Raw genomic sequence first — 25,546 nt, 5'->3', positions numbered from 1 at the left:
GGCTGCGCTGTGATTGGTCAATCTACATTCTAGGGCGTGGCTTAATTGGGTCTTTTTAAACAAATGTTGTGATGCATTCCCCCATTTTGCAAATGGCAGCCACCAGCATAAATACTAGGACTCTACTGAGTAAAGTAATACTTAATGTTGTGTTTTGCATGTTTTATTTCAGTACATCGACATCAACAGGACTTTCAGCGTATTTCTTCTCCTTTGGCGACGAGAAATGTGTCGAGGTCCATTTGCTCTTTTATGTTCGTCCAGATCTCACAAAGTCTCAGCCAATGTGAATTGAGACTCTTTGATAAACTAAATAATATAAGCTCCAAAAAATGTTCTCTCCTCTTAGGGTGGAACAGAAATAGTTCTGTTTAGTGTGTTCCTTCCTTGAAAAGAGTACAGGTATTTACCAGAGTTAAAAAGCACTCACATGGGGGACAATTCCTCCACGCACAGCACAACAAACCATGCCTAGAGACATGGCCTATTGCACAACAAACCATGAGATGCTTTTATCTTTTTAAAAAAGTTTGGTCTATTTGTAATTCGAAAGCTTGAAATTTCAATGAAGCTCTTAGCTTGAAGGTGCTGAGCCAACGAACGCAATCTTGAACGCAAGCCAGTTTCCATGTAAGCGGCGACCTCCAAATTGAAAGCATCAGGGTGCTTAGAGCACACAGAGACTTTTCCTCAAAAACGCATAAGAGCTTTTTATGGAGTGGGCGGATGTGATACAGTGCATCAGGTTGGGAAATGGACTTCCGACCAGGGGATTACACTTGCATGGCTCACACTGTTGCGCCCTAGAGCGAGTCGACTAGCCGCGCGCCAGTTTGTGGTGCTAGCAACACTCTTGTGCTTTCTCCCCAGATTGATGCTGAGAGAGGAACCACCCAGCGCTCCACCCAAAAACATCGTAGCCAGCGGCAGAACCAACCAGTCCATTATGGTGCAGTGGCAGCCGCCCCCAGAGCCTCAGCTCAATGGAGTCTTGAGAGGATACGTCCTCAGGTGAGACATGCACAAACCTTTTCACAAACAGAACTTGCCTGATGAAATGTGCTGAAAATGACTCCTTTATATTCATATGGCATACACTTTTGATGAAAAAGTCAAGCTTATTTTGGGACCAACAATGTCAGTTTTTGATTGCATTTGTCACCCCATCTAGATAATGGAGCTGAGCTGACCTTAGTGCTGTCACTTTGACTACTGTTTTAGTACAGCTGTATCCCAGCGCATGTATAAGCAAACTGATTTAGAAAGAGTGTTTGACATGTCTGCGTGAAAGTAAATCTAGGCAGGCTGTTGTAAAGGTTTTGGCAAACATGACACTAGTGGTCAGAACAATAGGTAACACTTTAGTTCGGTGGCCAATTCTCACTATTAACTAGTTGCTTAGTAGCTTGCTTATAACTTATAAAGCAAATATTAATGCCTTATTCTGCATGACCATATTATACATCTCTTTATCACATCCAACAACTAAAGTTAGCCACCTTGCTAACTGGTAAGTGTGTTCCCCCGAACTAAAGTGTGACTGAACAATACTATTTTGGTGCAATTTGAGAGATTGTAGATAAAAAAAAATTAGGTCCCACTTTATATTAAGTGGCTTTAAGTACTATGTACTTACATTGAAGTTACTACTTTGATACATTGGACTTATTGTGTACCTACATGTATTTACATTGTACTTATATTTTCAAAATACCTGCATGTAATTACAACTGTAATTAATTCATGTAATTACATTTGTAATTACACAGTTGATCCTTCCCTTACACCTCAGCCCACCATGATACCTACCCATGCCACCACACCTGTCCCTAACCATACCCATATCACACCTCAATAGCAGCAAAAGTGTTTTACAATACAACCTGAACACAATAAGTACATTGTACTTATTTTCCTATGTAAGTACATAGTACTTAAAGCCACTTAATATAAAGTGGGACCAAAAAGTAAATTAAAAAATATATATATTTATTTAGATTTATTTATGGTGTGGCAATAAAGACGTTTTGGATGTATGTGCATGTTGAATCCCCTTCAGGACACATCAGTAAAAATTGGCCATATTAAGAATATAAGAATATTGCCCATACCTGCTAGCCTAGAAATCTAGACGCACCCTAGTGGCAGCAAAAATGATTTTGCCGCAAAGTGTGGTCTAGCAACTCTCCGTTGGCTTTCGAAGTGGAAAAACCAAACTCTGGTCCGGCCAATCACATCGTGTATAGAGTTGGTGGGCGGGCTTAACACAATGACGGCAGAGTTGTGAAGGTTCTGTGCCATGATTTCCATAGGTGATTTCCCTGATACTTGAAAACAAACATGATGCAGCTGGCGAACAGCGGTCTTTCGATTCGGCTTTGGCCGCGACTCTGGATGACTTGAGTTAAGAGAACGTCACTTAAGTCATTCTTAAAAAAGAAAGACGTGTTCGGAGTTTTGACGACAGGATATGGCAAAATTGTAATATATCAACTTGCTCCGCTGGAGGGAAAACGCATTGGACTCACTCATCCACAGGCGTTCGTTGCTCTGGTTGGTTGTGGCGCTATCCTATTGCGTGCAGAGGGATATTGAAAGACAACCTTTTATCCCGCCCCTCGGATTGAGGTATGCCAATTGTGAGTTCCCAGACCTAACATTTTGATAGGTCTGGCTTGCCAGGCTACATACCTGCTGGTATGGAGAGTTATTTGCTCTCACACAGGTGCAGAACATATGTGTTTGTTGGTTGTTGACTGTAGTCTTTGTTGAGGCGCAGCAACTTTTTGTCCCAGACGAGGCGACACCATAGTCAGCATTCGTCGCCGCTAGTTTGGTGTGTCTAGGCCTTAACACCTTCCCTCGTCATTTACGGAACTTGTTTTTGACCAAATTAATAAGAGTTGACTCATATTAGATTGTGAGTCAGAATACATATACATTGGCACAAGTCTTTAGCATCCAAAGACAATATTTTAACGATCTGAAACGCAAGTATCAAGCGCGAAGCACATGTAACTTTGTGGGCGGGTCTTTGGCACTGTTGCTATTTTCCCGGGGGGATAAATGACTCAAGTTTAAAAGGGGTTGGTCTGAAGTAGCTTCATTATTCATAGGCGTGGTTTGGGCGTAACAGAAACAAACCAATAAGAGCCTCATATCACATTCCCTTTAAGAGCGCGATGAACAAGGTGCGCTTGTTTCATGGCGCAATTCTATTTTAACGGCGCATTTACTAGCCGCGCTTCAGAATCGGTCCACAGCCGAGGAGATCAATGTTCTCGTCAGGACTGTAAAAGAAAGAGAAGGGACATTGGGGATGGGACAAACCCACCCAAATTAGCTTTGGTTAAACATGCATATAATAATTTGGGGAAATGTGTAAGCTGTATGCCTATTTTTCTCATCGTCATGGACACAACAATGATTTCCCTCGTGTTTTAATAGTTTTCCCTATAATAATGTATCATTTGCAAAAAGCAAAATGCATCTGTGTTGATGAGAGAATGATCTACAGTGTATGTGCGTTGTTCACTCTGTATAATGGCCAAGCATGCGCGCTTAAAATAGCATCTGAATGTACGCGCAACGCACCACTGACTTTAGACCAGGTTTTTTCTGGTCATTGGCGCAATTGTTTTCTGGAACTGCAAAAAAGCACCAGGGGTTGTTTGCGCCGAAACGTGCCTCTTTTTTGAACCGACCCGCCCAGGGAGCGCAAGTTCATTTCCTAGTTTACCGACGTGCGTCTGTGAAGGGAAAAGTCCGCTTTGCGCGGGTACAAAACAGGTGTACAAAGTCATTTGCACAGGGTGCAAGATAGGGCAATATTCAGGGTATCCAGTCTAAAATGTTAAATGTGCACCCAATAGAGATCATCAACCAAATGAATCACACTAATTTCTCTTATGTAGCAAGAACTTGGATGCATTTCATTAGCAGTGTTTGACCAATCTGATCCTCCTCAACGGATGTGTTGTGAATATCTATGCTGATTTTAATAGCATTCCCCCACCGCTGGTGTATTTAACCTAACTTCTACCCTGGAAGCCTGTGGGAAGACTTCTAACAGAGCAGTGACCTGGAAGAAAATCATTGTCGCTCACTGTTTGGCCATCGATTGCCCTGATGCAGGTACCGGCTCGCGGGGCTCCCTGGAGAGTACCAGCAGAAGAACATCACCAGCCCTGAGATCAACTACTGCCTGATCACAGAGCTCATCATCTGGACCCAGTATGAGATTCAGGTGGCCGCGTACACCGGGGCAGGCCTGGGCGTCTTCAGTCAGCCTGTCACTGAGTACACGCTGCAGGGAGGTGAGACCTTGTTCCTCTCTCACACTCTGTTTTTTTTGATTGCCTAACAGTTGCTGCTTCTATCAGCCGTCCGTGTTTTCATCTATTCCTTTTCATCAGCGGAGGCAGGAAGCATACTGGTTTGAACCGGTTGATGCGATATTTGTTTACGTGCCACGCTGAGGTCATCTTAGCCTCCACGTAGACGCCGCATTTATTTTAGAGCCCTCTTCTAAGGCAGCTGACTTCCATGCGAATCCTCTTCAAAACAATTATGTCAATTATCTACGAGGGCGCTTTTCTCTTCTGATGAGAAGAATCCATCTCAGGAAATTCCGTTTTTATTTGGACATTTGGATGATTATCCAAGGAGCGGCAAATGTATCGACTCTGCTTTGAGAAGCTTCATCCGTCTAATTATTTTAAATAGACGTTTTATAAACAGAGTCTGTCACGCAGTTGAATGGTATTGACGCAGCTCCGCCAAAACCACTCACAATTAGCAACCTTGACGACATCACTGATCCTTAGTTCAGTTGTTTTTATGAATACTAAAATAAGGCTGTCAATTTAAACATGGTCATTTTGGACAGTTAATTATTTGCATGAGTGGATCACATTTGATCATGTCTCCTGTACACCACTACAGGTAACGCAGGGCATTAACAAGATGTCAACTATAAAATGCATTGCTGTAGTCCAATAATAGGCTTATATTTAAAGGTACACTGTTACTTTTGTAAGCCTGTCGAAAGCATACCTGTTTTTCAACCCTCCCGTCAATAAGATTTTGCGTTAACATACAAATCCGTTTAATCTACTTGGGAAGACAATTTCAGAGTAATTTATATACAAAAAGGGAGAGAAAATGCTCCTGCTACAATTATGTACAATTAAATGTACAAAGTAAGATGCATGCTGTTTTGTTTAACCAATACAGCACCAAAAGTTACATATTGTACCTTTAATGAAGTGAAAATAAAGAAAAGAAAATTTGGACTTCTAAAACCACTTTTTATAATGGACATTATTGCTTAAGTTTGGGGATGATACGATTTTTAAAAAAGAAATGAATACTTTTATTAAGCAAGACCAGCGTTAAATTGACCGAAAGAGACCGTAAAGACATTTATATTGTTACAAAAGATTTCAATCAAATAAATTCTGTTCTGTCAACTTTCTATTCGTCAAATATTTGCAATTGCTATTCGCACAAAAATATGAAGCTGCTCAACTGTGATCAACACATTGTCAAACATTGATAATAATAAGAAATGTTTCTTTAACAGCAAATCATCATATTATAATGATTTCTGAAGGATCATGTGACACTGAAGGATGGTGTAATGAAGCTTTGCATCACAGGAATAAATTACATAAAAAAAAATATGTCAATAGAAAATAGTAAATTTAAAATTGTAACAATATTTCATAACACACATGTATTATTGATCAACCAAAAGCAGTCTTGAAGAGGATTTTTTTTTTTTTTTAGAAAATCTTTCTGACCCCTTAACTTTTGAATATTGTGTCTAATAAATAATTTATTTGTCTGCAGCAAAAAAATATTTTCATTATTATTATTAAATTACCTTTATTTGGGGCTTTTTTATTAATATTAATTGATAGCTTTATAAACAATTCAAGGCCTACAGTGTATGTGCCCTTTACCCACTGAGGAATCTGAGGTGGGGAAAAGTTCCTCAGAAGAGCAGAGATGCCGCTGCATAATGAATATGTTTACACTGCTTTAAGAGAGGACTATAATTGGCAGGCTTTTGAAAGATAGTCTTTTGATTTAAAATAAGTCAAAGCTTGACAGGCAATCTGAAAAGATCAGCCGGAGAAGAAAAAAAAAAACTCTCTCTCACCAGACATTCATGAATATGCTTTTTGTATGAATCCCAGAGGTTTTATGAATGTACACATCCAATTCCACAAAAAAATAAATAAAAAAAAATTGAAAGTTTAAAATTCTGTTTTATGTGTGTTGTAAAAGTACATGCTTTTCAGTTGTATTATATACACCAACAAAGGTGTGCGTACAGAAAACAAAATAAAAAGTATGGCAAACAATCAGGATTCTGGACTCTGCTGTGATATAGTTTTGTTGTGTTTTGGCTTATATAAGACCTTGCTTTTCGTTCAACTGCCGGCTCTCTCCGTTCAGCCTTTTAGAAGGATACTGGATGCATAATAGATTGTGAATGTATTTTTTCTTTCATGTATTGTGTCCATGTTAGAGCATCGCCCTTCATAAAAGATCAGAAATGTCTCAGGCACATCTCAGGTGCACTTGGAAGATTGTAAAGTGAGCCACTTAATTTTACAGGGGAATTTTAATAATGTTGCAATTCTAACATCAGTCATTTAATAATGGTCACTTAGTTGATGCTCACATGTTGTTGCGGCATTTTGCATAATAAATATAAGAGCAAACTCTATAACCTCTGACCATTTTTGTTATTGTCACAAGCCATTTCCAGTTTTCTGATTAAATCGTAACATAAACAGATTTCTTTGGACTTCAGTCTTACATTAATGCATTAGCCTTAACATTATAACATCTGTTGTCACTCTCACTATTGTTTCTGTTCGGTAAGTGTCATTTGAGACCTAATGTATTTTTGATGTGCAAATAACCAATGCAGTTAATAAGGATCTTTACATATAAAAAGTCAGATTTGGGTGCATTCAAATGCAGTGTGAACAAGGCTTGTCAGATGTGTTTAGGTGGTGTCCGCAGCTGTCAGTCTTGCGTATTCAGCAGGGAAAACTTTGTTTGAGTGCTTTTCGAGATGATCGATCAGCAGTGTTGGGTATAATTAATTACTAAGTAATTAGTTACTGTAATTTAACTACTTTTCCCTTGAAAATGTAAAGTAAGGGATTACTCTTCATTTATCTGTAATTTAATTACAGTTACTTCTGATGTAATTGAGGTAAATACTGTATATAGATCAATCCGATCTCACAGCGATTCGTATGCATTTTATGAGGTGTCTAAATATTACGACCGCACTCGTACAAATTCGTATGAATTACTGTATATGTATGAAAAAAGTGTGAAATATCATGAGATCAGACAAAAAACAATAGTGGGTTTAACATCAAAATGTATTGCCTGATGCTAAAAAGTATGTTTTTATAATGTAACCTTTTCCACCTTGGTCTGTTTAAGGATAATTCGTGCAATTTTATAGTATTTATTTGAAAGAATTAAAACAGATTCATGTCTATCCTTGTATTATTCAGCTGGTTGAGATTGATATGGGATTTTGAAAGTAATTAGTAATTAAAAGTAATTAAATACTTTTTAGATAGAGTAATTAGTACAGTAATTTAATTACACTGTTGAAGAGGTAATTAGTAACTAGTAATTCATTACTTTTTTAGAGTAACTTACCCAACACTGTCGATCAGTATGTGGACATAGCTACGTAAATTAGAGTAAATTAAAATATGGAGAATATAAAAAGAATGGGGCAGCAATAAAAGCAGCAGCGTAGCATATCTATTCCACCAAGACCAAACATACAACATTGTCAAACCCATTACAATGCCATTTCCGCCGAGAGTTATCATGACATAACATTTTTTATTCAACTAAATGCTTCAATCAAAACAAATTTTCAAAACAATAAGTATTATCGTGACAGAACTTCCAGCGTTTAGTTGCCCGACTGAAGTCCTGGAACTTGTAAAAACTGTATTCATTTCCTGACGAATTTTTCACTACACACTAAGCTCTCATAAAACGTGAGCCGGTCAGATTTAGACTTTTGTCGTCTATTTTTTCAATGCCAAATGCATTCGATATTTAGTGACTGGAGTGTGGGAGGTCAATGGGCATGACGTCTGAGGCTGAGACTAAAAAATAAGGTGAATAGGAGTCTTACCATAGACTGTAAAAAAGAGTTTAACATGCGGTATGTGTTTTCCTGTAGTCCCTACAGCGCCCCCTCAGGGTGTGGAGGCCAAAGCGGTGAACTCAACCACCATTGAATTTACTTGGAATCCACCACCTCAGCAGTTCATTAATGGCATTAATCAAGGTTACAAGGTACACTCATTTCTCCTGTACAGGTCCTAGTCAAATCCATGAGTGACACACACTTGTGTTCTATCTAAATGACATTGGTGTCTGTCCCTCAGCTGATGGCATGGCCCGAACGGTCTCCAGTGGATGTTATCGTCGTAACCATCACCCCTGATTATCATGGGACACGTCACCTCGGTTTCATCAGCGGTCTAAAAAAGTTCACCTGGTACCTGACGTCAGTTCTGTGCTTCACCACACCAGGGAACGGTCCCCGCAGTGCCCCCAAACTGGTGCAAACTCATGAGGACAGTAAGTAATAGTCTGTTTCTTTGTCAATCTATTTTCCAGGGCATAATATTGTGTTTCTGTCGCTCACTGAATACTGTTTCTTAAAATTGGTGTTCAGAAACAAATTGATTGAATACACATAAAATAAGACGTTTCCTGTGCTGTTTGAAAAAAAAAATCATAAAATGTTGTAGATTTATGTAGCAAAAGAGAATCGATCAAATAAACATCTATATTTTGAGACAAAGGTCTTGATAATGATTTTCAGCTTGTTAATAATGGAAAAATATGTAAAAGTATGGTATTTGGGGTAAAAGGCACAATAATTAACATGATAATAAATAACTGACTGACTTTTCCATTTGTTGACATGATTCAGATGGTAAATATCATATTTATCAAATTGGTGAAACCTAATGCTGTAATGCTATTACCAAAACAAAAACAAGGTACCTATTGCAGGAATCTCTTAATTTTCATTGAGGCGTCAAGATAATTCAGTTAAACAAAATAGTTTTGAACAAAATATTTATTTTAATTACTGAGAAAGCCAAACCACAGAAAAATGCTGTTCATTTGGCAGGAAATATTTTATTAAATGAAGCTTTTGGCCTTTACATCAGCATTGTGACAGTGTTCTTTCTCTGAAACTCTGCTGGGGTTTTTGATGGTGATAAAATACCATATTACATGTCTTATAAAAGTCACATTAATTAAAGAAATGCTCAAACTTAAGCACAAATACTGCTCTTTGGGTCAAGCCGATATAATTATATCAGTGTCTTTAGCCATCTGTGACACTACAAGTGAGAAACTAGTTTCAAGAGAATTGTAACTGAGGAAAAAAATAAACAAGGAAAAAGAACCAATGTTTGTGTGCATGTTAGGTTTTGATATCATCAGAATCTTAGTTGTGCTTCATTATAAAGGGACTAGATAAAACCGTATTTGTTTCACAATTAGTCTATGATCAGCTCAATTAGCCTACAATAGACCAAGCTTGTTTAGAAACAAAAGGAGGTCTACAACCGGGAAATGTCTTTGTGTTTAGTTCCAGGCCCCGTCGGTCGCTTGAGCTTTACGGAGATATTGGATATGTCTCTGAGAGTGAGCTGGGAGGAACCTGTGAATAAGAACGGCATCATTACTGGTGAGTTGTTTTTGACCTTTCCATTGCTTTTATTGATACGATACTCAATAAAAAAAAAGACAGGAACATTTTGCAGCAATAAATCTGAATTAATTTGTTTGCCCCAGCATTAGCCAAACTCAGTTTTGGGGAATGATGATTTGTTTATTAGTCTTTCCTGTTAAATGAAATCTAATCTGCCCCCCTCTGTTTAAATGTAGCTGATTAGATAGAGCAGGTGAGCCCGTAAAGGATCTCAATTTTCATTTGGCAACACTTGGATGTTCGTATAGCTTTATTAATGGATACACTTCTATTTAACACTTCATTGAGTTTTTGCACAAAAGCAATTATGGCATCGTCGTTGTTTGCGTTCAGTCGGCAGAAACCATTTTTGCTCCCCGTTGCACAGCTGTAAAGGATGCTGTTGTGATTGTGTGTGTGTGTGTGTTTGTCTCTGCATGACTCTCTGTGTGTGGGAGCTGATGCAAATGTTTTAGCATTCAGGAGTGCTATTTATCCATATTACTTAGTCATTTCCACCAGGAACGTAAAGCACAAACAGATCAAAAGAAGAAAAAAAAAATGTTAACCGTGATCAAAAGACCTGTGTGAGTTGACCTTCAAGCATTTGACAAGAACATGATCTCACAAAACATGTTCAGAACGTTTGGAGGGCATATTTTATCACAATATCAAGAAAGAAATAAGAAATTAGATTTTGCTTTAAAAATTGTGTTTTTATATTGAAAGAAAAACAATTTTATATTGTGTTTTTATATTTTTTGCATTGAAAGAGAACTTACAGATATCATTAAAGTAATGCAAAAAAAAAAAAATGAATGAAAGTAATCCAAAAATATATTTTTATACACTACCATTCAAAAGTTTGTGGTTTTCTCTGATTTTATTTTATTTATTTATTTATTTATTTTTTGCCAGAAATGAATCATTTTTATTTGGCAAGGATGCATTAAATTGATCAAAAGTGACTGTAAAGTAATTTATAGTTGTTACTGTTTTCAACACTGACAGTAACAAGAAATATTTCAGCAATCATCAAATTAAAGGGTTGACCCAAAAATCTAAATAATATTTATAATTTACAATTTATAGTATGAGATTTGTTTTCATGATAATCGAATGTAAAGAGTTTTATCTCTAAAAACTGTTTAGAATATACGCTATGGGGGCATATAATAAGTAAAGAGAAATCACTAGTTAATACCACTAACAAGGCTCAAAATAGTCCCACACTAACACAGTAACATAATGAGTGTCCCTACATGCAAAACGAAGCATTGAGAACTTTATAAGAGCAGACCATTTAATAAGAAGATATTTTATAAAGACAGTGCACTTCGTGTATACAGGCAGCAGCCATCTTTGAAAAACTGTCTCGACTAGTCGGATTTTATTAAATTTAAATCTACTCAGTTCCCTGTGCATATTAGCCTATAGATATATATATATATATATATTGTTTTTTGAATAATATGTTTTAATTATATTTTACAGAGTTGTTTACAAGTTGTTTACAAGTTCTAGTTCTCTTATTGTTGTTATTTTTTTAACCTCTACTCTAGTTTTAGGCCTAATAACGTCTGGCAAAGGGACTACCTATGAAAACTTGCCTTCGGGCTAATTTGGGTACATTTACATTCATGAATGTTGATTAATGTTCACTGTCATTTGCTTTATAAATGAATTTGTTTTCTTTTTTTGACCAGGACAACACATTTTCTGAGAGTCACTGGGGAAGTTTCAATAATGTTGGGAAAGACCTAGATCTGGACTAATGAGGCAGCGGTAGATGGATACTAGATGTAGATTAAGCCGATTGAGTTGCAGATCGGCTCTGAATGTTGATTGAAAGAATGGAGACGAATGAGATCAGACATACATTAGACTAAATAGCTCCTGTCTATATCAATGTACACAGCATTGTTGCTCTTTGAATGGTGCCTATGCCTGTTCACCAGCGGCCTCTCCCAGCGTAAAGCTTGATTTATGAGCACCTCAATGAAAAAGGACATTCAGCGATTGGAAACAGTGCTGACTCTGGGAGAAAATACTCCCAATAAACAGCAAATTACATAGGATCTCTGCTGGCTATTAGTCTCAGTTAGATCCAGGTTAGGGGGCAGGGCCCAGGGTCTAGACAACTCACTACAGAAGTTCCCCAATTCACCCACCTTATTTGTTAAAGAGAGATTGTTTATTTCAAGTTCAAGACCTCAGAAAATTTACTCAGTTGTCATCCCAGGTTGGAATTGGTTGATGTGCCCCAAATTGGCCCGTTCCCATGGGTTTTGAGCCATAAAGTGTGTAAAACTCAAATAAACTTTGAGTTTTAATCAATTTTGCAGGATACCTGGTGTCCTGGGAGGTGCAGGGGAAGAACCAATCTCGAGTGGCGCGCACCTTGGCCAACACCACTCTGGACTACAAGGTCACCGGCCTGACATCCCTCACCACGTACACTCTTGAAGTGGCTGCTATGACGGAGGCGGGAGTTGGAACTGTAACTTCCTCAACCATATCTTCGGGAGTGCCACCAGGTCTTTCGTAGCTCTTTAACATAGACAATTAAAAATAACCTGTATTAAAGGGAGCTACTCTTCCTTATTTATAGATGCATATTGTACGCAAGAAATATAAGAATGAATGATGATCTTTTGAGTTGGCCTTTTCTGCTCAGAAACTGCGAAGTTGTTGCCCATGCATTGCCATTAATCAAATGTGGCACTGAAGGAGAAATATTCATTTGAACCAGCTTTAAGGCAGACTTTCTCTCGCCCACTGAAAGAAGGCAAACGCTGAACTGGCTGAACGCCAAGCCAAAACCATAATGCCTGCTGATAAATTGCGTATTGTGAGACATTAGGGAAACAGACGTCTACACATCACAGTGGGGATTTCGGGCAGATGCGAGACTATCATCTGTTATTTGATTTAATTCCAGTGTAATTTCATCAAAGGTTTCTCGACCCAAATGAGACTTTATCTCTGCGCTTCAAAAGAATCGCAAATCTCTTTTTTTGACTCAGTCCCTTGTCTACTAGGGGTGGCACGGTTCACAAAACCCACGGTTTAGTTTGCACGGTTCTTGTTGCTTTGTTTTGTTTTTTTAAATCTTTAACACTCCAGAAATGTTCTTCAGCATATGATATATAGCTTAATTATCCACAATTTATGATGCAGTATTAAAAAAAATGTTATATCATGCATGCATGAATTTGTCTTGACTTTAAGCACATTATTGAGACCATCTCTGAGGAAAGCTAGGTGATTTTGATACAGCAAGAGAAAAGACATTGATGACTTGCTTTTTGTTTATTTGGCAAAAAAAAAAGGCACTTGTGTGCATTTTTAGCACACAAAGATTGAAATGAACTTGTATTTATCAAACTGCCAACTTAAGTGTAGCTCTTACAGAAATGGTATCTTTTAAAAGAAAAAGAGAGGAACTTTGAAAACTCTGCCTTTTTAATTAGTCCAAATACATTAAACATAATTGCCTATAATTAGGCTATAGCAATAGCATAAACCATAATCATAAAGTGAAACATAAGGTCAACCTCAACACAAAAACAGTATCAACAATGCTTCTATTCCCTGAGAGTGAGGATACATTTTTTTCACTTCAAATTAAAGTGCAGTATTTGGAAACATATGACTGTTCTTATTTAAACTTAAAGTAAACTTTAAATATCATAACATAAAATCCAAAATGTTCCCACACATCAGATTTATACAATGCTTGTACGACGCTGGCGCATCCTCCAACTCCGTTTAGCCATCCTTAACTCTCCCACTTGCCATTTCTACGCATGACGTGACCTACAGCACTCCATACTCCACATTGACTTGTGCGCTGCTGCACTGAGCGATCGATTTATGACTTTAAAGTACCGCGAGAGTGATTGAAAAGCATAGGGAGCCGTCGCTCTCGCGGTATTTTGATGTCATTCACCGATTGCTCTGTGCAGCGGCGGTTTAGGTTGAACAAACCTCATATGTATGTCCACACACGTCTTATTTCGTGTGAAAAGTAAACACACATCTAAGGTCACATACATAGGCTACATTGCGCATGACGAACACACGCTTCAAACCAAGACAAGCGAACCGAACGGATCGGATGTTTTTTTCATGTACCGTGCCATCCCTATTGTTTACACAGTCTTATTAAAAATATTCTGGTCATGATTTAGAAATGTTGGGTGTTATTGATTTTAGAAGACAGGCTTTTGAATGTTTTGTGTTTATTGATTGTTATGATGTTCGGATGTTGTAAGTGACTTAACTTTTTTTATTTGTTGTTATTTTTTGCCTTAACACAGAACTTCCCGGGCCTCCATCAAATCTGGTTATTTCCAAGATCAGTTCACGATCTGCTACGCTGAAGTTCCGTGCAGGGGATGATGGGAAGACTACCATCTCCAAGTGGATTGTTGAGGGGCAGGTGAGTAATATTTCAGTTCTTCTTTATCTGATCATTATCCGCCTACCATCACACTGGCCTGAAGCTCTACATCCTCGCAGTAGTCCCTGATGAGTCTTCACCACAAAGAAAAAGCATTTTACATGATAATGAAACATCCCTGCAGTGTTGAGCAAAAAACTTATGAGGATTTGTGTAGGCTTCGTCTCCTAGTCTTTCCAATGTAAATTTCAGTTATTTTAACTGAACTTAAGTCAATTTTAAGATTGATGGATTAATCAGCTGGATTCAAGGTGGGACAATAAAGTAAAAAAACATCTATAATAATTTTATTTTTCTGTCTGTGTACACAGAATAGCATTTTTGGCTGTTGTGTCATTTCTCACCAAAAAGAAAATCAATCAGTCAATTAGCCAGGTCCTTAAGGATTTAATGTGGAACAGTGCAGAAAAAAATTATTATTATTATTATTATTTGTCAGTCAATATACACTGAAGAACATTATGTGTCATTTCTCTCACAAAAAAAAAAAGATAAAATTAAATAAAAAATAAAGTTCAGGATTCAAGGTGGGATAGTGATGCAACCTAAAAAGTGTTGTTTTTTATTTTGTCGGACAGTGTACAGTATCTGTTGTATCGTCTCTCACAAAAATTAAAAGGAATCAATTAATCAATCAGCAATTTCATGAGGATTTAAGGTGGGACAGTGGAGCAAAAAAATGATCTTGCTTAACAACATTTTTTATCAAATTATGTATGTATTTTTAACAAATGTCAAATGAAAAAAATAAAAATATATTTTTAAGAAGATATTTGATTTGATTTGAGATCTTTATTTTGAACATGTAAATAATACATAAAAATACAGATATTAATCAATGAAACAAGGAATATCAATTAAAAGAAACAAAACAAAAACAAAAAACAACCCTCTATTTACATGTGCAAAAAGGAGTAGGAAGAAGTAAAACTTATGTACTCCTACCCCCCTATACCATATTTAAACAAATACCTAAAAAAAGAAATAAAAAAGAAATAAATAAAAATCTAAATAAGTAATCAATCTATAATCCATGAAAGTATTGATTCAGAAGTTCTATACACATAAGTATGTTTCCCAATACATGAAAATATTTATACTACGGGTTAATTAAATATAAGCTCAAGTTAACACTATGGTTCTCTGTAACTCTGGAATATAATTTCTTTGAACATCTTTTTAAAATGAATTATGTTTGGACATTGCTTAAATTCATTATTTAGATTATTCCACAACTTAACACCACAGACAGACAAGTCTTGAAGTTTGACCTTCCCCTTAAGTCGTAACACCCCTCTCTTTCCAAGAACCTTTTCTGTATACTACCAGGCAATACATTTTTCCTAACCTTAAACATAAATATTGCTGTTTGAAATTCAATTAGATTAATTCGTTTTAGTGCTTTAGATTGTAAAAATAATGTGTTGGTGTGTTCCAAATATCCTGTGTTATGAATAATTCTAATTGCTCTTAGATATAAAAAAAAGATGTAAAAATAAATGTAAAATATCTCATCTAATTTTCTAATCAGCTCATTGTTTCATATGCATACGTTTATGCCGTGAATATTCAGTAGAGTTTAAGGGTTCAAACTGGCATCCAGCTGTCATCACAGGGTTTTAAATACAGCCAGCATGCACTTATCACACATACTCGATTCACTTCCACTCAGCACTTCCATTTCAACCTGAATAACAGCAAGTTCCAGTTGTGATTGCCCTCTATGGCTCAGAGATCTATTGAGAGCCCTTTCCACATCGCCTGCGACTTTAGCAAAAGTGATGACAGATTGAATCACATGACTGACTCCTAAGTTGTAATCGACGTCCACTCTCTAAACTTGACTGGGCCGAGCCGGAGCTTGCAAAAGGAAGCCTCGGCTTTTCATGTGGTGGCACTTGAATTCCAGAGTTGATTGAGGCCGGGCTATCTGCCACTGCAGAAATCTGTCACAGAGCGAGAGAGAGCCACAGCTATGAAATACAGTGCCGGTCTCCAGCATAAGGTGCCACGCGTCTAACATCTATCACGTTGGCATAAATGCTTACTGCATACTGTACACTCCACTGGTCATTGTAAATCTTCCTGAGTGCTGTGAGCTTTGATTGGTTTAGACTTGGCTTGCACATTGTGTTTGAATTGGGGCAGTGGCTGGCACTGTTCTGGACTCAATTGAAAAAGCTTTAACCTGCTCCGTTCTGCATTCCTGCTGAAGGCTCGTTCCCTACAAAACACTCTATGAGCCTTTGGCCTGTGATGTACCGGGTATAATGAAGTGCAGTGTGTGGAATTTTCTCCTCCTCCTTTCATTAATTTCACTACTTGGTTCTCAAAAGGGTCTGAAAAATGGCTTTATTTAGATGTTTCAAATGCCATGGCAGATTAATGTCCAGGAAGTCTCATTTAACCAGACTATTGCCATAAAGGCTGGTCCACTTTTTATTCTGGGCAAGACCAGCAAAAATAGCTAACAGTTTTTTTAGGAGGAAAATCCCATTACCATCCACTAAGTCTTTAAAATATTGAGATGGTCCTCACTGAAGAACATGAAATCCACGGGGAGGAGTCGGATCCAGATACTCTGCCCACCTTACATATACCTAAACCTACCCATCTCCACCCCCTGATTCCTAAACCGATCACTAAACCTACCTATCTCCACCCCCTGATCCCTAAACCGACCCCTAAACCTACTCAGCTCCACCCCCTGATCCCTAAACCTATCCAGCTCCACCCCCTGATTCCTAAACCGATCACTAAACCTACCCATCTCCACCCCCTGATCCCTAAACCGACCCCTAAACCTACTCAGCTCCACCCCCTGATCCCTAAACCTATCCAGCTCCACCCCCTGATTCCTAAACCGATCACTAAACCTACCCATCTCCACCCCCTGATCCCTAAACCGACCCCTAAACCTACTCAGCTCCACCCCCTGATCCCTAAACCTATCCAGCTCCACCCCCTGATCCCTAAACCCACCCCTAAACCTATCCAGCTCCACCCCCTGATCCCTAAACCCACCCCTAAACCTATCCAGCTCCACCCCCTGATCCCTAAACCCACCCCTAAACCTATCCAGTTCCACCCCCTGATCCCTAAACCTACCCAACTCCACCCCCTGATCCCTAAACCCACCCCTAAACCTACCCAGCTCCACCCCTGATCCCTAAACCCACCCCTAAACCTATCCAGCTCCACCCCCTGATCCCTAAACCTATCCAGCTCCACCCCCTAATCCCTAAACCCACCGCTAAACCTACCCATCTCCACCCTCTGATCCCTAAACCCACCCATAAACCTACTCCGCTCCACCCCCTGATCGCTAAACCTATCCAGCTCCACCCCCTGATCCCTAAACCCACCCCTAAACCTACTCAGCTCCACCCCCTGATCCCTAAACCTATCCAGCTCCACCCCCTGATCCCTAAACCCACCCCTAAACCTATCCAGCTCCACCCCCTGATCCCTAAACCTATCCAGTTCCACCCCCTGATCCCTAAACCTACCCAGCTCCACCCCCTGATCTCTAAAACCACCGCTAAATCTACCCAGCTCCACCCCCTGATTCCTAAACCGATCACTAAACCTACCCATCTCCACCCCCTGATCCCTAAACCCACCCCTAAACCTACTCAGCTCCACCCCCTGATCCCTAAAGCCACCCCTAAACCTATCCAGCTCCACCCCTTGATCCTTAAACCCACCCCTAAACCTATCCAGCTCCACCCCCTGATCCCTAAACCTATCCAGCTCCACCCCCTGATCCCTAAACGCACCCCTAAACCTATCCAGCTCCACCCCCTGATCCCTAAACCTATCCAGTTCCACCCCCTGATCACTAAACCTACCCAGCTCCACCCCCTGATCCCTAAAGCCACCCCTAAACCTACCCAGCTCCACCCCCTGATCCCTAAAACCACCGCTAAATCTACCCAGCTCCACCCCCTGATTCCTAAACCGATCACTAAACCTACCCATCTCCACCCCCTGATCCCTAAACCCACCCCTAAACCTACTCAGCTCCACCCCCTGATCCCTAAACCCACACCTAAACCTACTCAGCTCCACCCCCTGATCACTAAAGCCACCCCTAAACCTATCCAGCTCCACCCCTTGATCCTTAAACCCACCCCTAAACCTATCCAGCTCCACCCCCTGATCCCTAAACCTATCCAGCTCCACCCCCTGATCCCTAAACGCACCCCTAAACCTATCCAGCTCCACCCCCTGATCCCTAAACCTATCCAGTTCCACCCCCTGATCACTAAACCTACCCATCTCCACCCCCTGATCCCTAAACCCACCCCTAAACCTACCCAGCTCCACCCCCTGATCCCTAAAGCCACCCCTAAACCTATCCAGCTCCACCCCCTGATCCCTAAACCCACCCCTAAACCTATCCAGCTCCACCCCTGATCCCTAAACCCACCCCTAAACCTATCCAGCTCCACCCCCTGATCCCTAAACCTATCCAGCTCCACCCCCTGATCCCTAAACGCACCCCTAAACCTATCCAGCTCCACCCCCTGATCCCTAAACCTATCCAGTTCCACCCCCTGATCACTAAACCTACCCATCTCCACCCCCTGATCCCTAAACCCACCCCTAAACCTACCCAGCTCCACCCCCTGATCCCTAAAGCCACCCCTAAACCTATCCAGCTCCACCCCCTGATCCCTAAACCCACCCCTAAACCTATCCAGCTCCACCCCCTGATCCCTAAACCCACCCCTAAACCTACCCAGCTCCACCCCCTGATCCCTAAACCCACCCATAAACCTATCCAGCTCCACCCCCTGATCCCTAAACCTATCCAGCTCCACCCCCTGATCCCTAAACCCACCCCTAAACCTATCCAGCTCCACCCCCTGATCCCTAAACCTATCCAGCTCCACCCCCTGATCCCTAAACCTACCCAACTCCACCCCTCAGATCTGGATCCGACTCCACCCCCTGGATGTTGTGTACTGCAATGAGGTGCTACTGAAAATAATTTAATAGATTTTGTAGTGCTTTTTGTAGCAGCCCTGTCAAATTTAATGTACTAACTTTTATTAAACATTTATTGAATACTTTTATCGCAGTGTTTTTGGAAAACACTGAAATTATATTTATTGTGGAAAAGAAAATCTTGAAAATCTTACTCTGTTATTGCTCTGTTAGCGAGTAGGAAAAAATACATTTAATAATTTACTTTGAGTTTAGTACAATGTCAATAAAAAAGCCAATTATTTAACATTGCAAACAAAAAATAATAATAAATAGGGCTGTCAAATTAACACGTTAACACATCTGTTATGTCTGTAATTAATGTTAATCAAAGAACAAAGGACAAAGAGAAAATCACTTCTCTTGACTGAATAACTTTGTACCTTTAATAAGGATTCATCTATTTTTAATTATAATTTAAAAAAGGAGGTCATCATATTTAGGAATAATTGGTGTTGCCACAGACTGTTATAGCAGTGCTCTCTGTATTCAGGTGGGCAGTGTCGGTGATGAGGAAGAGTGGAAAGTGTTGTACGAGAAAGAGAATGACCCTGAAGCTCAGATGCTGGAGGTGCCCAATCTCACACCGTTCACACACTACAGGTCAGTCGTGTTTCTCTACAAACACACATTAGGTGCATTAAGACCGCAAATGCCATGTAAATAGCATTTTCATTTGCTTTAACCTGAATAAATACACATTTTAAATGAGCCTAATTAAATGAAGACATCTATATTACTCCAATTACTTCAGCATTACTGAAGACAAGTATACACCTTAATCAGATTATGATTATTCTTTGCCTGCACGAGTAAATCGAATCGTACACAGTTCAAGTAAGCACACTGTGGCAATGTTTTCCGTTCTGTATTTATGCCTGTGATCTTGTTATTTTCTGCTTCTTTCCCTGAGGATGCAGTTAATTCATTCCTTTCTTCTTTCCTGTTCTTTCTGATCTTGACATCTTTGTAATATTTGTCTTATGCTGAAAAAGACAATTGAACTGAGATTTGCTACAGAATTGTTGAGACATAGTATGTGCGTGAAATCTATTTACACACAGAAAACAGTTATTTTATGCATGAACTTCAGAATTCAGTACATACCGCAAGTTCTGTGCGTGACAGTCGCTTTTGAATGATCATTCTGAGTGTACAGAATACATTACAGCGAAAAGTCTCTCCAAACCTTGCAATGGTTCACATAGTGATAATCATATCTACAATATTGCATCTTGTGGATTTAAACAAACATGCAGGCCAGCTGTATAACCTGTTTTGTGTTGTGTTGCTGTTCTTAGTAAACTGTACAGCTAAAATAGTGTCTTTTTTAAACACAAAAAATATTTGCAAACATAATTGTTGGGGCTGTTAACGTAACACCTAAATTACAATTAATTCTTAAACAAACATTAAAAAGTCACAGCACTAATGGTGTTAAAAACTTGCTTACATAGACCAACTATGTGAAAAAAAGGAGCTATCCAGTCTTTGTGTGATACAATTATTTAATTCCAATAATATAAAGCTACTGCTGTTATCTAAACTGGTTTAATGTCTGACTTAAACCATTTGTTTTAGACAGCTTGAATCATCTCTGAGCTTCATGATGAACTGCTTGCCTCAGTGTTTTTCTCTACCCCGCAATTTATGTCAGATCTTATGGATGTTGTCGCAGCCTCTCCATTTGTTCTGCCTGCTGATAAACTTTGATTTCATGGTAATTGGTGCAATTATAAAGTGAATTGCAGCGAGCACAGGGTTCTTTCCCATTTATTTTCCCACTGGGAAGTCTTACCAATGTTGAGTTAATTTTTAACAATGTGACTGATTAACTTGATTGGTTACAGGTTCCGAATGCTGCAGGTGAATATCGTGGGCCAGAGTCCGGTGAGCGTGCCGTCCCGTGTAATTCAAACCCTGCAGGCTCCTCCGGACATGGCGCCCAGCAGCGTGACTGTTCGCACGGCCAGTGAGACCAGCTTGTGGCTACGCTGGGTGGTAAGTGGCATTGTGGTTAAAGATCAGGGCCCGTATTCATAAAAAATCGTAATGCTATGAGTAGCTCCTAGTGACAAAACTCTAAGAAAACTCTTAGAAATGTGGGCGTTTAAGGAGTAGTTCACTTTTAATAAAAATTATTTACTCACCCCCGTGCCATCCAAGATGTCCATGTCTTTCTTTCTTCGGGCGAAAAGAAATGAAGGTTTTTGATGAAAACTTTCCAGGATTTTTCTCCATATAATGGACTTCAATGGGAACCAAACGGTTCAAGGTCCAAAAGATAGTTTCAGTGCAAACTGTTCAAAGGGCTTTAAACGATTCCAGACTATGAATAAGGGTCTTATCAAGCGAAACGATTGCTCATTTAATAAATAAATAACAAAGTTTAAGTCTTGTAAGCTCAAATGGTCGCCTTGCTCTGTTCTGTGTGACTCTCCTGTTCGAACTCGTTCATCAAAATGAACGAATCTTTTTCCCGAGTCAATTCGTTCATTTCGTTCATTGAATGAACCAAATGACTCGAAAAAAGATTTGTTCATTTTGATAAACGAGTTCGGACAGGAGAGTCACGAGGCGACCATTTGAGCTTATAAAACTTAAACTTTGTTATTTATTTTTAAAATGACTGATCGTTTCGTTTGATAAGACCCTTATTCATCGTCTGGAATCGTTTAAAGCCCTTTGAACAGTTTGCAGTTTGTACTGAAAGTGTCTTTTGGACCTTGAACCGTTTGGTTCCCAGTAAAGTGCATTATATGGAGAAAAATCCTGGAATGTTTTCATCAAAAACCTTAATTTCTTTTCGACTGAAGAAAGAAAGAAAGACATGGACATCTTGGATGACATGTGGGTGAGTAAATTATCAGCAAAAGTTTTTTTTTTTTTTTTTTAAGTGAACTGCTCCTTTAACTCAAAAAAAGTAATTCAGAAAGCATCTTAACATAAAAGAGGGAGAAGAAAAGTTTTGCAGACAATGGATGACAGTGAGTTAAGAAGATGCCATAGATTAGATCGTGCAGGGATCATGTTTGTGACAAATCTTATTTGAGACACGCTAACATCTCAGACACAGTGCAGAAAAGGCCATAGCGCCAGAAATGAATCTCTACATTAAGATTTTTGGCAACTGGGAAAATGCAAGAATGCAGCAGTGATGATTTAAGCAGAGTGATCACACAAACATTACAGCACTTTCAACTTTGATTGTGTCGCAGTTCATTTTGTTTGAACTGGACATTCCCACCTTGGACGCTCAAAACCTGCATTTATGAATATAGCAGGCTTCCATTATAGCGGCCTTGTTTTCATCCACTAACTGGGCTAAAAGTAACCACAGTTCCTTTGTCTAGTTGGGCTTTCTTGTCCTTCTTGTGCCACATTAAAACCACCACTTAAGTAGACAGCAATTAGTGTAATTGGAAAGAGTGGAACAATTCTATGCCTCACAGTATACTCACAGTGTATGTGAGTAGACCATATACTTGAGATTGCTCTTTTTGTTCTTCTTGAACAACCAGCCAATCGCAGTCTTCAAAAGATTGTGTCATACGTAGCAACTGGCTCACTAAGATGAAGGTTTTTGTCTTTTCCTTGCTCAGAGTTGCTCTCAGATCAGATCTAAATTAAGAGTTTTCTGAGAGGATTATTTATGAATACGGGCCAAAGGGTCTGTAACTAAAAGTTTGTAGTGAATTTAAAAGTGAATGTTTTTGAAAATGATACCTTTCTCCCTGTAAACTACAAATACGCAAATTTGTGAAATCAGGTTCGTATGTGTATAATGTGTTCAATTGTGTTTCTTTACAAAGTGACATTGCCAACTACTGGCCTGGCACGAATAATACAGCGTTTTAGTCATTTTCGCAGATCCGTGTGTATGGGGATCATACCCATTTCCATTTTTTAGGATATTGTTTTCATTTAAACGTACCATAATGCGTATAATTCAGCAGTTTCATATCTGCACTGAGAAATATTGAGTAAGCCCATGCATTATATTCAATTGACTTCATTCAATAATTCAGGGCCTTGATTCATTCTTTTTTTTCTTTCGCAGAGGTTGGAATGGCAAAAAACAGGTTCAAGGAAGCTATTATATTGTAACTTTCAGTCCTAGTGTTCTGACAGGCTGTCATTATCTTGTACACCACAGATGAATTCAGGCTAGGATGTTGAAAGCAGGGTGTTTTTAGACATCTATCGATTTTCACCTGCTATATAGACTCCTGACATGTGAGAGCTAGTGGCTAAATTGAGTTTCTCAAATTGAAGCTCTTTACCTGTCAAATTAAAAGCACATGAGAGCTGATGTTTTGCCTGTTTGTGACATCTCACTTACCTTTTGGCACCCACTCAAAATCGTTCAGTTGATTTTTTGGGGCACGTAAATGATGAAGCATTATTAAATATGCGTATTAAATATAAATATTAGATTTAAAGGAACATGTATATTTAATTGGGTTTGGCTGAGCTCAGTGTGCTGGCATTAGCAATGTTCAGGACTGTGTGTTATAGAGGCCACACTGTTTATTTTTACACAGTAAAGGATAAAGTTCTTTCAATTTAGCCTATATTTCATCATATTCTTTATTTTTAGCCCATTTCACCCTGACTGAAAAGGCACGTCATTTTAGTCAAGGAAAATAATATTTTAACTGAAGATACTGCTCGAAATGTCAAAAATAAAAAAAGGTCTCAAATTGTAAAAGTCAAAAACATTTTGAAACATACACTACCATTCAAAAGTTTAGGATGTGTAAGATTTCTCAACTTCTCTACTGATCGTGAAATCAAAACACCCTTTGTCTCAAGGAAGGAACATCACCGTCAGTAATTGTGTTGACTGATTCTGAGAGTCTGATGTTTCCGCAACAGCCACTGCCAGAGACCGAGTACAACGGAAACCCGGAGAGCGTGGGCTACAGGGTCAGAGTGTTGCGAGCGGACCTGCGGGGTGAGGCCATCACACGATTGGTGAACGACAGGCTGGAGAGGGAGATCACCCTGGAGGGCCTGGAGGAGTGGACCGAGTACCAGCTGCAGATCCAGGCCTTTAATTCCATAGGCTCCGGACCCTGGAGTGAGACCGTGAAGGGGCGGACGCGGGAGTCAGGTGAGGACATCCAGTTTGGTCTCTGATGTGACTGCTACCCATGGGATGCAGACACATATTTGCCACCGTGATGCAGAGAGCATCTTGAAATTTCCATTATTCTCAGGATAATCATATTCTCAAAAGTAAACAGGTGGTTGGCAAATTGAATTGTATTTCCTTTATGTGATCACATAACAGCCACTCACAGCACTCTCAATCTGTCTGGCTCGAGAGTTGCTCTGAATGCATGCCTACACTGCAGATAAAAATTCAAGGCGATTGGCTTGCCTGGTGTCGCTATTATCTTTTCCGTTGCTTTCTGCAAGATGCACGCAAGAGAAATTTATGGCCCCAAATGGCTGCAGCGGAAACTCCTAAAATCTGATATGTATAGATGATGTGTGTAGTTTCTGTGTTATTGATGATATCAAACTCAATTGCAAATATGTTTGTATTTTATGAAGACTATGACAATGATGCTTACACATGCAAAAGTCTGCACACAATGCTATTGCAATGGTTCTGTGGGGGTTTTTTTGCATGGTGTTTTCAACATTGACAATAATAAGAAGTGTTTCTTGAGCAAAAAATCAGTTTATTAGAATGAAGGAATGCAGTATGTGACGCTGCAGCCTTGCTGAGCAAGAGACTTCTTCTAAAAACATTTAAAGGGATAGTTCACTTTGAAATTAATTTTTGATTGTTTTTTTTAGCTTACCTCAAGGGCATCCAAGATGTAGGTGTGTTTGTTTCCACAGTATTTTCAATTTTGATATTTTTCGGTCAAACCATATGTCAGTCATATAATGGAGGTTTATGGGGTCCACGTCAAAGAGCATGCACAGAGAAGTCCAAATTAAACATTATTTAATGACTCGTTAATGTAAGTACACATTGATGGCCTAAGACATGAAATGAGCGGTTTGTGTGAGAAAACTAACAGTATTTAAAGCGCCGGAAGTGATCTCTCGCGCGGTTGCGGAAAAAAAAAATTAACGTTGTCTGTTGATATATCGAAGTCATCTTCCATTGCAGTTTCCTGTATATCTAAATATGTTTGAAGTGAAGGATAACACTTCTGAAATCTCTGTGTAAACAATGAGTGACGTACACGCGCGAGAGATCATTTCCAGGGCTTTTCGGGCGCTCGCCGGCGCGCTTGCGCAGATAGAAGCACCCTTGCCCTCAAATCAGTTGGACGTGGCTGTGGTTA

The 25,546-nt window shown here is 39.2% G+C and overlaps 1 protein-coding gene across 6 annotated transcripts in view; it reads left to right on the top strand.

The window, feature by feature from the left end:
• Window positions 1-25,546, top strand: part of sdk1a (sidekick cell adhesion molecule 1a) — a 354,190-nt gene that overhangs the window by 275,473 nt on the left and 53,171 nt on the right. For all 6 annotated transcript variants that reach the window (XM_089128735.1, XM_089128733.1, XM_089128732.1 and 3 more), the window contains 10 exons: window positions 871-1,011; window positions 4,135-4,316; window positions 8,243-8,358; window positions 8,451-8,646; window positions 9,677-9,775; window positions 12,124-12,315; window positions 14,101-14,222; window positions 19,729-19,838; window positions 21,086-21,236; window positions 24,114-24,351. In XM_089128735.1, the coding sequence (XP_088984861.1) occupies window positions 871-1,011; window positions 4,135-4,316; window positions 8,243-8,358; window positions 8,451-8,646; window positions 9,677-9,775; window positions 12,124-12,315; window positions 14,101-14,222; window positions 19,729-19,838; window positions 21,086-21,236; window positions 24,114-24,351 (1,547 nt within the window). The remainder of the gene's footprint in view (window positions 1-870; window positions 1,012-4,134; window positions 4,317-8,242; window positions 8,359-8,450; window positions 8,647-9,676; window positions 9,776-12,123; window positions 12,316-14,100; window positions 14,223-19,728; window positions 19,839-21,085; window positions 21,237-24,113; window positions 24,352-25,546) is intronic.

This window comes from Pimephales promelas, chromosome 3, assembly GCF_988280905.1.
Source record: "Pimephales promelas chromosome 3, fPimPro1.hap1.1, whole genome shotgun sequence".
Lineage (NCBI taxonomy): Eukaryota > Metazoa > Chordata > Actinopteri > Cypriniformes > Leuciscidae > Pimephales > Pimephales promelas.
This window is presented reverse-complemented; position numbering and strand designations above follow the sequence as displayed.